This window comes from Citrus sinensis, chromosome 7 (assembly GCF_022201045.2).
Source record: "Citrus sinensis cultivar Valencia sweet orange chromosome 7, DVS_A1.0, whole genome shotgun sequence".
NCBI lineage: Eukaryota > Viridiplantae > Streptophyta > Magnoliopsida > Sapindales > Rutaceae > Citrus > Citrus sinensis.
This window is the reverse complement of record NC_068562.1, coordinates 17,743,937-17,760,271: the sequence shown is the minus strand read 5'-3', so window position 1 is coordinate 17,760,271 and position 16,335 is coordinate 17,743,937. Positions and strand designations below refer to the sequence as shown.

Here is a 16,335-nt window from a genome sequence, read left to right as displayed (position 1 = left end):
TTGCTCAGCCGAGCACCCCTTCTAGGTGTTTTTAGTTAATTTCATAAACTACCCCTCTAATTATTGTTAATTCCAAATAAACCCCTCTTTATTTCCCAAAAAAATCAAGAACGAATATCCCCTAGCTCCATTCAGTACAGTTTTTGGAGTAAAATTTATTTAAGTTAAATTTTTATTGATAAAACTTTTATTCAAAAATTTTAATTGTTTAATTGTCAATAATAAATTTTATTAAAATTAAAAATTACTTTAATAAATAAAATTTTCAAAATTATAACATAAATAAATAAAATAAGATTATTAAATAAATAATATTTTAAATATTTTAACATTTTAAAAAAATAAACTTTTCAATCTCTATTTCCAAAACCATAAAATTTAAACTTTTACAAATAAAAATAAAATAACTTATTTAATCTTCAAAAATTTTATTAAAAAAAATTAAATAATAACAAAAATTTTAATTAAACCTTATGAGATTAAACAAACACTTATAAACTACACCAACAAGCACTTAACCCTTATGCATCCGGTCTTACTCAAGTCCACTGAGCCCGTGCCGAGTCGGACCAGGCCCCGAATTTTGCTGCTGTCTCCTTCGTTAACGGATTTTATTTTAGTGTCTGATAACAAAACTGGGTAAAGTACTTAAATAGCACAACAGATGCAAGGGTTTTGATCCCACTCAGGAGGAATCGAAAGATTTAATTTTCCAAATGAGCCAAACTTGAAAACACAATATCAATGAAGCAAATAAAACTGCTACCTTCTTTATAGACCCAACAATTTTGCAAAGCAAAAATCCAAGCACACTTACTATCAGACCAATCACCATTAATTATTTCTATAGACAGGTTTACATAAACACAAGAGTATGAAGATAATTCATAGATTATATATATATATATATATATATATATATATGTTATTTGCATCTATTTACTTACTACTATCAAACTGGCAACTATTATGATCAGCCACCCGAGCGGCATGGTTTTGCAAAAGAATGATACGAGGCTTTGCTCATCTCACGCTTTTGAGCCCCCAGCAATTCTGCTTGTATTGTGTATGCTTTTGTCTACACGCGAGTTTGCCGGAAATTCGAACAAAGTTCCACTTTCCATTCTACGCTTCCGAGGGTTGGCTTTCTGCATGTCAGTGATCGGACATCAGCATTCTACAGTGAATTCGATTCAAGCAATTAGCGTATCAATAGCACTTGGAATGCATAATGGAGCATTTCTAGAAGTCGTATATATTGCAATAAAGTGTAAGCAACAATAATACAGTGCGATACCAACAGAAGATCCTAAACCCCAAACCTTGGGTGTTAATGTTGGAACAAGGAATGCGATCGCCTATCGTCGATCCCATGTTCACATACTGATCAAAGAATGCATGTGAAAATGGTGTCCTGGACTATCGTATAAATGGTAATATGTTGGAGCTGATAGTTATACAAAGAAAAATCTTAAATATCACGCAACCGCTTAATATGTTGAAATGGATATAGATGCAGTGGATGCTACATTTAGCTGGGATTTAACAAGCACATACGTGGGAGTGATATTGTATATCAGAAAGACGGTGATGTTGACGGTACTATGAAGAAAGAGCTTCATATTGTGCAACATATTTGTTGATTTGATGATGAACAGTGGTAATAGAATGAACATAACAGAAATGATGTGGCACTAGTGGTACCCGGAAGTCATGGGTAATCATTGGTCCGATGCTTCGGGCAAAACCAAATCCTAGGGCGTAATGGGTTGCTTTCACAGGAATGAAAGGTGATAATAATGGTAACTGTGTGAAGAAAAAACTTTATTATAACTGGTACTTAACGGTATTTGTTGTTTAGAAGATAATCTAGAACTTTCTCACAAAGAAATTAAAGTCTTTCAGTCATATGTGATCTGTGCCTAAATGCAAAAACATAAATACCCTATCAAACAAAATATACACACCTTCATGAAATCAAAAAGAGAATTTACGCACCTTCACCATAAAGTTGCTCAAACCGAGCAACTATGTGTTTACCATAGGTATATTTCTTCAAGGCATCACAATGAACTCTGATACGACTGATTAATGTTTCTCGCAGTTTCTCATTGCATTTTTCCAGAATCTTCTGAACCACATAATTTGCATATTGGTCCTTCATCATTACCTAGGGTATAGAAATTGGAAGAGAAAAGAGTCAGCAAAACCCAGATAAAAATTGAAATACTGTCTACACTGAGAAATTCCATTTAAAATAAGCTAAAATAAGCTAATGACAATCCTATTAAGATATTGACACTTCTAGTCAACATGACATCAGATGCTACAACTAGTTCACAAGAAGTTCATGAAAAATATAAAAAGAAAAGAAAGAAAGAGAAGCTTAAGAAGGAGAATTATTTTACTAAATTAACAACAAAATGATATTACATCCCATTATTCTCGTATTTTCTAAGCTTAGGAAAAGCTGCACAAATCAGCATACCATGAAGATCTGAGATTATGATTGGTGAAAAAACGATATTTATTTGCCATAATTACGTGCTGAACTTGGTGGTTGGTTAATAATTAGAATCAGCGCAGCAAGGGAAGGGAAAGCATGAGCTTGATCCAGCCAGCATTTTTGGTTACATGCAATTTTAAGTATGAAACTTGCATATTCTAAAACAGAAACTAGGAGGACACCATTCAATACAAGATAAAAATTAGAAAATTTAAAAAAAAAAAATCATATGCAAAAACCCAAGATATACTACAAGGCAAACAACATACAATGCCCTTGTAAAAGCAACTGTCTAGTTCCGAACAGAATTAAAAATAAGCGGAACATTATCATGTGATAAAGCCTCATCCAGACCAAAGAGGAACAATGAAATGAAAATAAATCTGAAAAATTAGAATACCAAATTATCATTTGTTTCTAAGCAAATTAATAATACCCGAACTAGTTCCTAATCCTATTTGTGAGTTATACATCAATCAATACCTCGTTAAGTTTTGAACAGAACAAACATTTGGTATTACTTCTCTAGCAGGGCAGCGGTATAACTGAAATAAAAATAAGATTGGAAAAAAGAAACATGGCCGGACTGAGTTGTGTTGAGTGGAATATATGAGATTTACTTCGAAAGTACTGCCAACTGACAGAGATTTAATGCTCTGTCCAGGATGTTAGGCATATAAGCATTGATCCAGCAAGTCTGCTCTTATAGTACTGATAAAAATAAAATTATAGCTCAATTAAAGTCAGACTCCCATTGTTGTGCAAAGTAAAGTTGTCCACATTTAGATAATAGATCAAAAGCCAAAAGAACAATTAAGGGTGAGCCAATATAGTTCATTAATCCAAGGCAAACTAGTTTTGCATCTTAAGTCTGTACCGATATTAGACATATGTCTAGATTCAACCAAAACCAATAGCACCAGCTCTTGGTTGATCTAACCAAACATAATGCAAAAAAGTTCAGGCATTAAAGTATTAGCAGTAGAGCACGAAATTTAAGTTTTTGCTTTTACTCACCAACAAATTGTCATTTTCTTCAGATTGCCCAAGAATCTCTTCAATCAGGAGCTCCCGTTCAGCAGTATCACCATACTCCAAACATTTCTCAATTACATTTGATGCATATTTATGCTGACTCATCTGTACAATTTTCCCAGCCAACTTGCTTAAAATTTGGGTTCGTTCATAAGACTTTCCCCTCTCCAGAACATGCTGCAAGTACAACAAGTCAACTTGATATCAGAGTCAGTTCCACAAGATATTGGAAATACCACGCAGAAACAGAAAAATGTTGATGAAATTTAGTCTATGGAGTACTCAACTTGACTACCTGAAACCGAAAACAAAACCCTCTATGGAGTACTCAACTTGAAAGCATACACAGCCAAGCCAATTATTCATGCGGCCAAGTCCACCATTCTTTTATCTTTCTTTTTGTTGATAGGAAACAACATAATTTAAGGATGACATAGGAATAAGAGCCATTAAACTATGTCCTTTAGAAAAGGCTTAAAATTATCAATCCACATTAACAAAGCGGGGCAAAAGACCCCATAAAGACATCTTTCTAAAGGTTGATGACAATCGAACACCCACAAGATATGAAGGTGAGACTAACGAATATATCTAAAAGTTGCTTTGCCAGGTTAGAGACACAAATAAGACCACCAATTTAAGATCTACAATAATAAAGGAAGCATCAGTTTCAGATTTTTCAAAAGATCCTGGATTGTTTTCCTTCCATTAGGCAAATGGCTAAAACCACAATAATAATCCAGAAATCCTCACCTAACATCCACTGAGAACTGGGAAAATGGGTTTCTAAAGACAGGAAGACATCTTTGGCATCCTGCAATAATTTGTTTCTCAGGAAAAGTCAACATGCTTCGTTTCTTCTATGCAGTTTTGTTCTTTCATTTGGCCCAAGATCTTCTCTAAGGTGTCCCATTTCATAGAGGAAAAATTATGTATAGCAATCATAGTAAACTTTAGTTTTCTATTATGATGCAGTTGTTTTAGACTTTGAATGATCCTTGTCCTATGGTTAAAACTAATCCAATCGCCTAAAATAATGCGGGTCATTCAAATCTCATACAGCTTATGCATTCCGAAGACCTCCAAGCTTTTGGTAGGGGTGTAAAGTACTATGGAAATGCACAGTTTTAGCAATTTCCTGGATGATTCGGCAGGAACAAGATAGAAGGACTTTTTCAGACTATTGTGAAAAATGTCAATTTTTCGAGGGATAAAGTTCAATTTCAATTACAAGCTTCCTCGTCAACCCCTATTTCTAAGGAGCTCGAGGATTCAAAAATTCTTCTTCACTCATTTCTTTTAGGAAGGGATCCTGGGATAATTTTGTAATTTAGTTTACCTTTCAGTCAGTTTTGAGACAGTATACAACTATACATCATTGATTTTCACTATCTAGAAGTTGATCTTTTATACAAGCTAACGATGGAAACAGTTTTATCACAGACCCACGAATTGACTGATGAAGGATCTTCTACACCATAAATCTTTTTGCTAATAACAAAGAAAATCCACAGGTCCAATCCATACAGATGAGCTTGCCGATCAACTAGGTCAAAGGTGGTTCAGGTTTGTAATGACAAACTATTTATATGTAGGAACAAGAATCAAAACAAAATACAATACTCTGAAAGATAGTTTGTAAGCTCTGTAAGTAACAGCTGATGCCACAGTTTTGATACTTATTTTTAATTTTCAGAGTAAATAAACAATTAACATCATTTTTTTAAAATAAGATAACTATTGAGTATTTATAAACAATTAACATCATAAGCCCATATTAAAAGAATTAAGCAAAAACCACTAACCACACAATACCAACCTGGGTGACATAGTTGCCATACTGGTCCTGAGCCAGAGCAAAAGCAGATTCCAAGATTTCGTCCACTATGCATTGACCTTGTTGCTCATCTGAACAATGCTCCAGAACTCTCTATTGAAAACCAGATGCATTATTGTGCGGCTAAAACGGCCAACATACTAGTATCTTAATCTTTCCTACGCTCAGAAACAAAACTGAAGGATTCAGACCAAAAACATTGAGATGTATTACCTGAATGACACGACAACCATACGGATGAGTAGAAAGAGTGGCAACTTGACCGCGAAAAGCAGAAATAATAAACTCAATTTTCTCTGCAGGAACACATTCTATACACTTCTGTATCACATGATTTCCATTTTGATCACGGACACATCTCATAACATGGCCATCAAGCTCAAGGACCAGTTGTGATTTCTGATGAAGCTCAATCACTTCAAGGGCCTAGAACAAACATCCAAGGCAAAATGATCAAGACTCATAAAAGAGATGGTATTAAAACTTGATATGAAATAATACATGGTTATTGTTGGGATTCATTAAGCATATAGTGACTTAATGCAACCCTACCCCCCAAAGCCCCAAACGACGTAAAAGTGAAAAACAAACAAGTATTCTAGAGCAAAAGAAAAAATTCCATTAAACATACATTATGAAGAAGAATATGAACAAGAAAAACTAAAGGAACAATATAAACACAAAGAATAACTAAAAATCAGCATCTTTATCGCATATAACTTCAAAAACCCTAGACAAAAAGCCATAAAAAACAATTGAATTGCCATAAAGTATTTTTCAATACTTTCAGAAATTTGAACAAATCTGAGACAAATGATTCCCATTAATGAAATAAGTAATCTTTATGCGAACCAGAAATCTATTTATGAGAAGAAGAATACAAGAAAGGACCAGAATCCCACAAAAATAGAATCAGAACTAGAAGAAATAAAACTTAATAATAAAACAGTCTAACAAAGGCTTCCCAGTTTTTGTATATATAAAGGAGAACCAGAAATATTCTTGAACTGAAACCAATGCCCTAAGTGAGGCAAGAAACGAGTCTTATCTGTGGGTGCTCAATGGCTCAACTGGTAAAACTTCTTGGGTATTACAAGAGATCAGGGATCCAAATCTCACAAGTACCAAGGTCGGGGAGTGGTTTGGTTTAAATTTGTGTACTATTTAGAAAAATAAAACATACAACATTATAATAAGTCTTATCCCACAAAAATCGAGATCTTCATATCTAGCTTCTCCAAAGATCCTCTTACTTTTTGATAGGCAAACGGTTGAGGTTAGGAGAGATTCTAGCCCATTCCTAAAGACTAGATGTACGAGTGGTCTATTGATTGGCTAACCTTCTGGGGAACATACAACTGAAAGTTCAAACTTGCTTCAAAGGCTTCTAATCATTTAACACCTGCAGGCCTAAAACATAAGGCTTGAAGTTCTCCAACAATGAAGCCAGTACCAAACTGGCTAATAATGAGATGGTTAGTACCATCTTCTCTGATATAAGACTGCTATAGATCTAAAATCGCTAGGAAATAGGTGCACCAGAGGACGTTAATGTACCACTAAATAAAACTATTTATCGTAAGAAACCTAGTATACCTTCTGTATCACACGACAACCGTACATCTGCAAACTCAGAGGCAAGACCTGCCCAACAAGTTTTTCTGCTAGCTCCTTCCTCTGATCAGGACTTCCATGTTCAAAGAACTGCAATTAAAATTGAAATCCAACAATCACTAACATGCCACCATCGGAGTTCACAAGTTAAGCAAGATAATCTGTTTAGAAGAATTAGAAAGTATACCTTTTGAATAACATAATTCCCAAAAACATCAGTCATTAATTTTGAAGCATGTGGAAGAACTTCTTTGAAAACAGAAACCTTTTCTTCAGCACTGCAATGTTCTAACTTCTGCTGAATAAATCGACTCCCATGTTGATCAACACTGAAGTAAAAAATGCTTGGAATATTAGCCTTCACATCAACGACGGCACTTTAATCACATTGTACAGATGCAGGCAAAACAAACTCGTTATAAAACCTACCTGAATTCAACTATACGCCCTGCTATGTCAGACAGCTCAAACTTTTGGGCATTGCTGGATTTCAATTCTTCAAGAAATGAATGTTTTTTAGAGTCCTCAAATGTTCTCTGCCCCTCAAATGTTCTCTGCCCTTGCCATCCAGAGTATATTCCTGTATTCCTATTCAAACCCTGAGGAAGCCTCATTTCATGTCGCAGACCTAGTTGACTTGTGGAACCAACAGGCGATGATGGAAGCACTGGACTGGCAATAGGTGAAGTTGGGAATTGACCCATAACACCCATGCCTGGGAGACCTCCATAGTAACCACCAACAGGCATTCCTACTTTTCTTGGATTTGATATGCTTGGACCCCCATTTAATGAAGACTGAAGATTTTGATCACCCATATAAGCAGCAACAATTGGCTCTTTCTTTGAGGAAGGGTCTGCCAGAGCTCCATTAACACCACTTGATGCCAACCGATGCTGAACTGAAGCATTGTATGCATCTCCAAAAGGATGTTGAAAGTATTGCATATGAAGAGGATCCACAAAAGGAGATTGTAGCATTAGTCCTTGATGTCCATAAAACTTTTGATGTTGGGTACTACCAATATGCGGTATGCCCTCCCCTGTTGAAACACTAGTAGTTCGAATATTAAAGCTTGAGCCTGAAGTAGCATCAAACGGCATAGGAACTGGACCTTGAGATGGATATCCAGCCACAAATGGCGGGAAATGGGCAGAGTTCAGAGCATATCCACCCACATTGTATTGTGAAGGATATACACCAGGACCAGAAGGCTGAAAACTAGGGTAAAACGGATTTCCGGATGGCATATATGTACCAGCTGATGCATACAAGGGGGGAGTGAGACCAGGTGAATTCATTGATGGCTGCGCCTCAAAAGAAGAGAATTTACCATGACCATAGGAGTTTTTATCCATACCATTATGTGCATTATTCATTCCCAGTGAAACAGCTTGGCCCTGAACTCCCTGAACCTGATACTGGAAACCTTGTTGTGCAGATGGATACTGTTGCATCATAATTCTTCCTTGATATTTCTGCTCTTCTTGTTTCTTTCTCATTCTAGACTCTGCTCGGGAGACATCTAACTGAGAAGCAGCACTAACTGATGCAACATCCTCCAATCCAGCATTTTTAGAGTTTGTATCATCAATTCGTGGGTTGCGTGAGGTCTCTGTCCCATCAGGGCATGGTGAGCTAGAAAAAGACACTGCTGCTGGACCGTTATTGGATATCAATGCAATATCTTGTGGATCCATAACACATGGATCCACATGAACATCAGCAGAGCCATTTGCTTCTGGTGCTTCTGAAATATTCATAGAAGAAACATCCAATGAAATAGCGTGGACGTCGAGATCAATTAGCTCTTCTGTCGCATGACTTGAGGAACGAGACTGGTTAAATACAGGAGAAGGGGTACGAGGGAAATCTTCCTACAAATTAAGCAAACAAAAGCTTAATGCTAAACATCAAGCAACCAAAATAAAAAGATAGACAATACGTAATCAAATTACCTGTATTAAATCAACCAAACTTTTATGCCGCCCAACCAAAGAAGTTGATTTCTGTCCTGGAAAAAAGGCAGAACTGATTTCTGACAAATTGTCAGAAGCTTGTCTTGGGGACCTATCCTCCTCTGGCTCCTCCTCATGGGTAGAAAGGGAACTTCGAGACAAATGCAACGTTCCATTGCCAGCATCGTCTACAGAAGTCGACCTCCAATTGCTGCCAGAGGAACCCATATGACGTACCAACCGCCGATTCTCACGTGACATAAGAGGTGGAGGAAGTCTTGGGTTCAAGTTCACATTAGAGCAGTAATACGCAAAATAGGCTGGATGTGAACGTAACTGCTCCTCAGATTCATAATTTCCAAGAGCATTGCTTAAACTTTCCAAGCTTGCATTCGTACTAGAGTTATGTTTAGCTAGAAGGTTCCCAATAGCTGCAATTGACCCCTCCATACTCGGTGGGGCACTACCACTTCGACTAGGAATCATGTCTGTCTGGTCTCCACGGAATCTTTGCCCTTTCAGAAGCAAACCCAACTCCTCAGCTCCCATATTTTCAAATCTAGGACCAAAAACTGCAGAATCCTTGGAAGAATGCCAGTTTCTAGCACCACCACCTTCTACCATTATCATAGGGCTCTCAGTTGCCATTTTATGTACAGAACAACGAGAAACCTCTTTTCTTTTCCTGAACCAAGGGCATTTACATTAATTCCAGCAATAAAACTAAGCCAGGCTGATACAAGCATTCATCAATTTAAAGTCAAACTACAAGCCGAAATCACCATTCACAACGATCAAAAGAGCCTGCACACAACCTGCATCATGCGGTAGGATGGATGACAATATAATAGCACAATTAGCTAATCAGTATTAATACTTAAACAAGTGGTTTCCAGGAAAACCAATATATTCTGACGGGAAATGCTGCTACAGATATGAGACTGATAGAACATCAACGAATAAAAGGAAATATCATGTGTGCAGTGATGATAAAAAATCAATAATCCATCCATGTAAAAGTCATATTTTATATGACTTTCAAATGTGAATTGTGGCTCATAAGAATGGATAAAATTACTAAAATGGAACTTTGTCTTTTTAATCATACTCACACATAATGATAAGTCTCCTCATATGATTCAAAATGGAAACTAGTTCAGTATCAATTAAGCCCAGTCAACAATATGAAAGATGCATAATAGTCTAAATCATTTGATTATTCACATCCATTACCTAGTAACTCATGGAAATGGAATAAAAATTGACATACAGGTTCATAAAGAAAATATTGCAACCATGCATATAAAACGAATCTGCATTTCCATTCTCCAAAAAGTATTGAGATCTTATTGCATAAATGTTTTAACCACCACCAATCCTATCATTGAACCATAACTCAAACTGCTTATCAAGTCCTCTCAAAGTTTCTGATAAACTAAATTAGTAAAAAATGTCATGAATAAGACAAACACACACTTATCCATTCAGGACATATGGCAAACCATATATATATGTCACTGATCTAACAAACAACATATGCTGGACATGCCAGCCAAAATGCCATCTAGCCATCTAGCTAGTTGCAACTTCCAAGTCAGTAGGCTTAAGGCGCTTCATCTACATGACTTCACTCACTGACTCATGATTTTAAGGGAAAGCAAGCATATAAGTCAATTCACCTCCATTAATTACAAACACATATTATCAGCCATATTCATTTTTTACACTATTCCCGTCCAAAGAATCGTCAGCCTCGCAACAACAAAACCAAGGCAGTCAAAATAGTCGTTTCAACAAACTCAATCCCCATTCCAAGCCACAATTCAATATCCCCGATGCTCATAACATAAAAACACTCCACATATTACTCCACCCAACGTTTAGCAAAAAATTTCTTTTACAACTAATGACATTCAAGTTCTCTCACATCAATGTCCAATATACACAACTAAAAATCCACTGAAAATCACAAGAACCCAGAAAAATTTATCATTTCTACACCAAGCTGAAGCCCACCATCACAAAAATCATTTTCTTTTTCTTAATACTAAGCAAGACCCCTTAACAGAATTCCCAAACCTGAAACCAACAAAGATTAAACAGAGCCCACTAATCTCAAAGCCACAAACTTTTGCTACAAACAACAATCAGCTTTCACGAACACTCATATCAGAAGCATAAATCAAAATAAATATAAATAAATAACATATACATACACAAATACATTTAGATGGGTACACAAATAAACAAACAAACAGAGTGGGGGGTCAGTGAAACAAAACCTGACGAAACCTAGATATTTGAAACAGAAACAGAGGCACAGAGAATCCCAATTCTGTTGGAGACAAAAACTCTCTGAAGACTTCTCGAAATACTAGGAACTAAAATCAAGTTATGTTGCTATAGAGAAACAAATGTCTCGCTTACAAATATATCAAAATAAATAAATGATATTAGTCCATTAGAGTGTAGCCCCGGGTTCAAGTTTTCGACCTCCTTTCCTGTAATTTTCTTTTTTGTATTAAATTAATTAAATAAGAAAAATATTACAAGTTTATTTAATTAACCTGGAAATGACAGAATCCCAATAGGTAATTAGTTATGTGGTCAATAACATTCGGGTCTCTGATTTTTGTTAAAATGATAAAGAGTGGAGGGAGTTTCTACTTATTTTCATATTAATCGCTACCACGAACATTGTGTTCGATTAATGGGTGTTTTTGAAAATTTGAAATCGTCGGCATTTGCAGTCAGACACAAATACAATACGAACATAGATGATTTGGGTTGGTCTTAGATGATCAAAATATCAATTTAATTCAATGCGTTGTTGGTTCATTAATATTATCTATATCAAATCACAATTTTTAACCATAAAATTTATTTATGACACCACTAATTATTTGATTAATTACATCATGTTGACTTATTTTTATTCATAAAATTATGTCATATTTTGTTGTATTCTAAAAAGTATTTACTTATACTTAGACAAGAAAAAAAGTTTATTTGAATTTTGAGTAGGTAGCACTACAAAAATTGTAAAACTAGATTTGTTACTCTAAACTTTTAATGGTTTAAAAAATATGACAATGAACTATAATTTTGCCACTGTTGTGAGGTATTGGTGGCTCATCACTTCTAAGCCCAAGATCCAATACAAAGGGATCACTTACAAATTGGTATATATATGTATACTAGTATGTCACTCAACAACTAGACCTTCAATAAGTCCAATAAAAGCAGTCTCCTAATTTAAAATTTCTTTTATTTCAATTTGTATTTATAATAATCATAATTGTTATTTTGGTATAAAAATTACAAGAGTAAATTATTATTTTAACATATAAGAAAACTGACAAACTCAATTACCAACATGAAATTTAAAAAATGAAAATAATGAGCAAACATAAAACGTTTTATTTTATTTAGAATTTTAACAGAAAAATTTATTTGTACTTCCTTATTTCTTAATATTTATTACATCTTTATTTGTGATTTCATAAATACTCAGGGACCTGAAGGTTAATTGGAGAATATACCCAGGAGTTATTTTGTAATTTCGGAAAAGGATGCTGGTACTTTTGTCTATATAGGAAGCTTTAGTACACGTCAAGCTTGTACACGTGTTTGTTGGGTTCTTCAAAGAAAGAGGAGTCCGACACATAATTGATGATGTCAATTCAGTTTTGTAACTATTAACTTTTAAGGCTGTGTTTGGAATATTTTTGCTTTTCCCTTTTCGGCTAAATGTTTCAGAATGAAACTATGAAAGGTTATTGTATGTTTGCATGCATGCATGCATGTATGTGTGTGTATATATATATATATATTTCTTCTATCTAAAATATAAAAAAATATATATAATTTAATACATTAAAAATTGTGTATTTTTATTTAAAAGTAATATCTTTGTATAGTTAAAATGAGTATGTCCTCATCACAGAATATATAGTTGTAATAATATGTGGACATTTGTATGAAAAATTCATATAAATAGAGGTAAAAGACTAAAAAACATAAACTCTGATATATTAAAAGAGAAAAAATAGTGTATTGGTATTCATATTTTTCTTGTCTTTTATGTGCGAACATTTGTATATTCATAAGGACTACATATATATGCACAATCATTTTCTAATGAAGGCACCTTACTTTGTTAAAGTAAGGATGCATGCTAAAATATATAAAAATATAGATTTTAATATATTAAAAATTATATTTTCTTTATTTATTAGTATATTAAAATATGTATTTTTTTTATCTATCAGTGGCATTATTACTTTGTTAAAAGAAGGATGTTTTCACTTAAGAAATATATGCACACACACTAGAATGAATAGATATTTGATATGACTATTTTTGAAAAACTAGAATTAGACTAGAATAAAAACTCTTTGTAAAAACTATAGTATCTTTCTTTTTAAAATATTTTTTTATATTTCAATAATTTTTTTTATTTTTAAAATATAATATTGTATGAAATAAAATCAAATTTCCTTTCTATTTATATTAGTGGGCTCGAAACCAAAACTATTTTATCACCAAAAATGTGTTGTTAATTGCACCCATAACAATTTAACACTCATAAATTTCATTATCTGATAATTGTTAATAATATTTTATATACATAATTTCAAATTATTTCATCTTAAGTAATAATCTACTTATAGTTATAATATGTCCTTCATATTTCATACTTTTTATACATTCCTACTAAATAATATATTAAAAAGTATTTATAATCTATAAAATAAATATTAGTTGCTATGTAAGAATTTTCATACACGCATCTCTATATTTAAAATAAAATAATAAAAATAAGGAAAATTTAATAAAAACTCTCTAGATGTTTACTCGAGTCGTTTTAAATAATTTTATTTGACTGAGTATTTGATTTAATTTGGAGTTTTGTCCACCTTCTACCCTTAAAAGAAATAATGAATGAAAAAAAAATTAAAACTTAAATAAATAGACGAGATTGATAAAATACTATTTTAGTCTATGATGATTCATCTCATAAAAAGAAAAAGTCTCAATCAATTATCATTCCAATTTTCCAAGTTCCAAACAACCCCTTGAGGTTTTGATGGCCTATAAGTGGAGGTACGGTCCACGTGTCAAAATTTTCAACGCTACATTGTTTCTTTAAACTTTCACAGCCTTGTAATACTATTTTCTCTACATTGTTTTGGGGTTGTATAAACAAGTGCGCAATCAAGCAATATTACTATAATAATACTAAAAACCATATTTACCATATTACCCTCACAAAGGATAAGGTTTACAGAGAAACTTTACTTTCTCTACATTGTTTTGGTTTGTCCCGAGGGGAGGGGTAATTTTGTAAAGTGACATGATAATTATAGGTGATACACGTTAACAGCATGATAAAGTAGAGGCACCGTATCTACAAAAGAAAAGATTAAAAAAATCGCTACGTGGCTGAAATTCAACCGTCAGATCAGTTGACTGCGGACTTTTAGTCAACGGCTGAGGGTTCAATAGTGAGCTCTAAAGATTCTAAAAAATAATAATTAGTAAATTAATAAGACTGGAGGACACGTACATAATAATGTTAGGCAGGGAGTGCAATGAATAATAAGTCATGCAATACCGCAAAACTTTTTCAATTGCACCAAATGACTGACTAATAATAATAATAATAAAAATAAAAATAAAAAAACTATTTAAAAATATGCACTTAATAATTGTTTACATTTTTGTTTGAATATTGTCGATTATTACTGACTTGTGTATTATCATGAAATCAAGTCACTTCCCGCAGCATGAAAGAATAATTGAGAGAGCTGCCACAGGCTCTGAAATTCATCACAGGGTTAACGATTATAGATTGAAAATGAGGCTTCTTATTGAATAATGTTCTTTTAGATAAGTTGGTTAAATAAGTAAAATGGAGAACTGAAGTTCCGTTTATAATAAAGAGTGCATTTGAAATTGAGGTTGAACAGCTGTAACTTAAAAATTATAACACTAAAGTGTTTGGTAAACACTAACTGTTCTATCTTAGAAGTTATGTTGAAATAATTTTTCACTTATACTATAGAAAATTTATTATATCTTTAATAATTTTATCAAAAAATATACTATAGTTATATTTTTTTCTACGGCAACTATAGTTTAAAAGATACAGTACCTCAATCATCAACATGACCAAATAAATGAGAGTTAAATAGTTGAAATGGGCAAGTTCATTAAGTGCCAATTTGGGATTACTTTTAGAAGATTTAAAACCAATTTTGAAAAGTTACAAGCTAATTCTAGCACTTGGTAAATTTTTTTAAAAAAAATTACATTTGATAAAATCACCTTATTCTATGATAGATTTTGAAAAGGTATATTGATTTTGAGAAATAGTTTTATATTTAGGGCTAGTTTAGTAATGCTATGGCCTTTAAAATAATTGTTGTTAGCTGTGTTATAGAAATAATCATCTGTAAAAAAAAAATAATTAAACGTTTGGTAAAAAAAAAAATTTAAAAGTGTTGCGAGTTTTAAAAGCAGTCGTTTTTATTTGATAAATCTTACCGTTAAACTACTGTAAGAATATAAATAATTAAATTGGACATAAATCTTGTATAATATTTATTGACACGTTTATTAACATGTATATAAAATATTTTGTTATGTATATATAATAATTGATAACTAAAATAAATATTTTATGTATATTAATTTTATTTCATACTTTGATAATAGCAATCTCTTTAAAGTTAAAGGCTTTATTTTCTAATTAATAAGGATAATTTTGGATTTTTATAATATATATGAGGATGCATATTAAATTGTAACAAGTATAAAATTGATTCTCAAAATTACAATTTGAAAAATTACTCATTTCTTACTTTTCAAAATTTAGTATAAGATGGGGTGACTTTGCTAAAAGGGATTTCTAAAAAAAATTTCCAAATACCAAAATTAACTTTCACTTTTTTAAAATTACTTTTGAATCTTCTAAAAATAATTTCCAACAGGTCCTTAATACAATTTCATATTATCTCACATATATTTAAAACCCCAAAATTTTCTTTAGTTCAATAAAGGATAAATCTTTAAATTTAAAGAGATTATTATTATTAACCATTTTATTATGTATATATTATTTATATACACATAATAAATAATATTATATATACATATTTACATAAGTATAAATAAGTTTTGTTCAATATATAATATGTCTATTTCAGTTATTGGCGTTTTTATAGTAATTAAACAGTAAAATTTACCAAATATATATAACTGATTCTAAAACTCACAATACTTATAAAAATAAAGTTTATTAAATATTTAATTATTTCTATAGCAACATTAATAACAATCATTTAAAAAACTATAGCGTTATCAAATTGTCCTTAAATACT

At 32.6% G+C, this 16,335-nt stretch overlaps 1 protein-coding gene across 5 annotated transcripts; it reads right to left on the bottom strand.

Annotated features, from left to right (window-relative positions):
• Nucleotides 1-745: 745 nt before the first annotated feature.
• On the bottom strand, nt 746-11,399 carry LOC102607004 (pumilio homolog 5). 5 transcript variants are annotated; one of them, XM_006468029.4, is made up of 11 exons: nt 11,233-11,382; nt 9,733-9,765; nt 8,951-9,635; nt 7,422-8,869; nt 7,180-7,321; nt 6,975-7,082; nt 5,592-5,804; nt 5,361-5,471; nt 3,524-3,718; nt 1,999-2,170; nt 746-1,148 (listed from the first exon to the last, which is right to left on the bottom strand). In XM_006468029.4, exons 3-11 carry the CDS (start codon nt 9,596-9,598, stop codon nt 1,126-1,128), a joined length of 3,060 nt encoding a protein of 1,019 aa, XP_006468092.2. In that variant the 5' UTR covers nt 9,599-9,635; nt 9,733-9,765; nt 11,233-11,382; the 3' UTR covers nt 746-1,125. The 5 variants fall into 5 exon arrangements, with proteins under 5 accessions (XP_006468092.2, XP_024950344.2, XP_006468093.2 ...); XM_025094576.2 differs by lacking the exon at nt 9,733-9,765 and having other exon boundaries at nt 11,378-11,399; XM_006468030.3 differs by having other exon boundaries at nt 746-1,177; nt 8,951-9,765.
• Nucleotides 11,400-16,335: the final 4,936 nt, after the last annotated feature.

What these genes read in the sequence shown, in the direction of transcription:
- LOC102607004 (XM_025094576.2), bottom strand. Translation starts at nt 9,598, where the DNA reads ATGGCAACTGAGAGCCCTATGATAATGGTAGAAGGTGGTGGTGCTAGA. An exon ending in AAGAAAATGACAATTTGTTG is followed by an intron (nt 2,171 to 3,523) that starts GTGAGTAAAAGC and finishes TCTATACCCTAG; the next exon opens with GTAATGATGAAGGACCAATA. An exon ending in TGAGCAACTTTATGGTGAAG is followed by an intron (nt 1,149 to 1,998) that starts GTGCGTAAATTC and finishes ACTGACATGCAG; the next exon opens with AAAGCCAACCCTCGGAAGCG.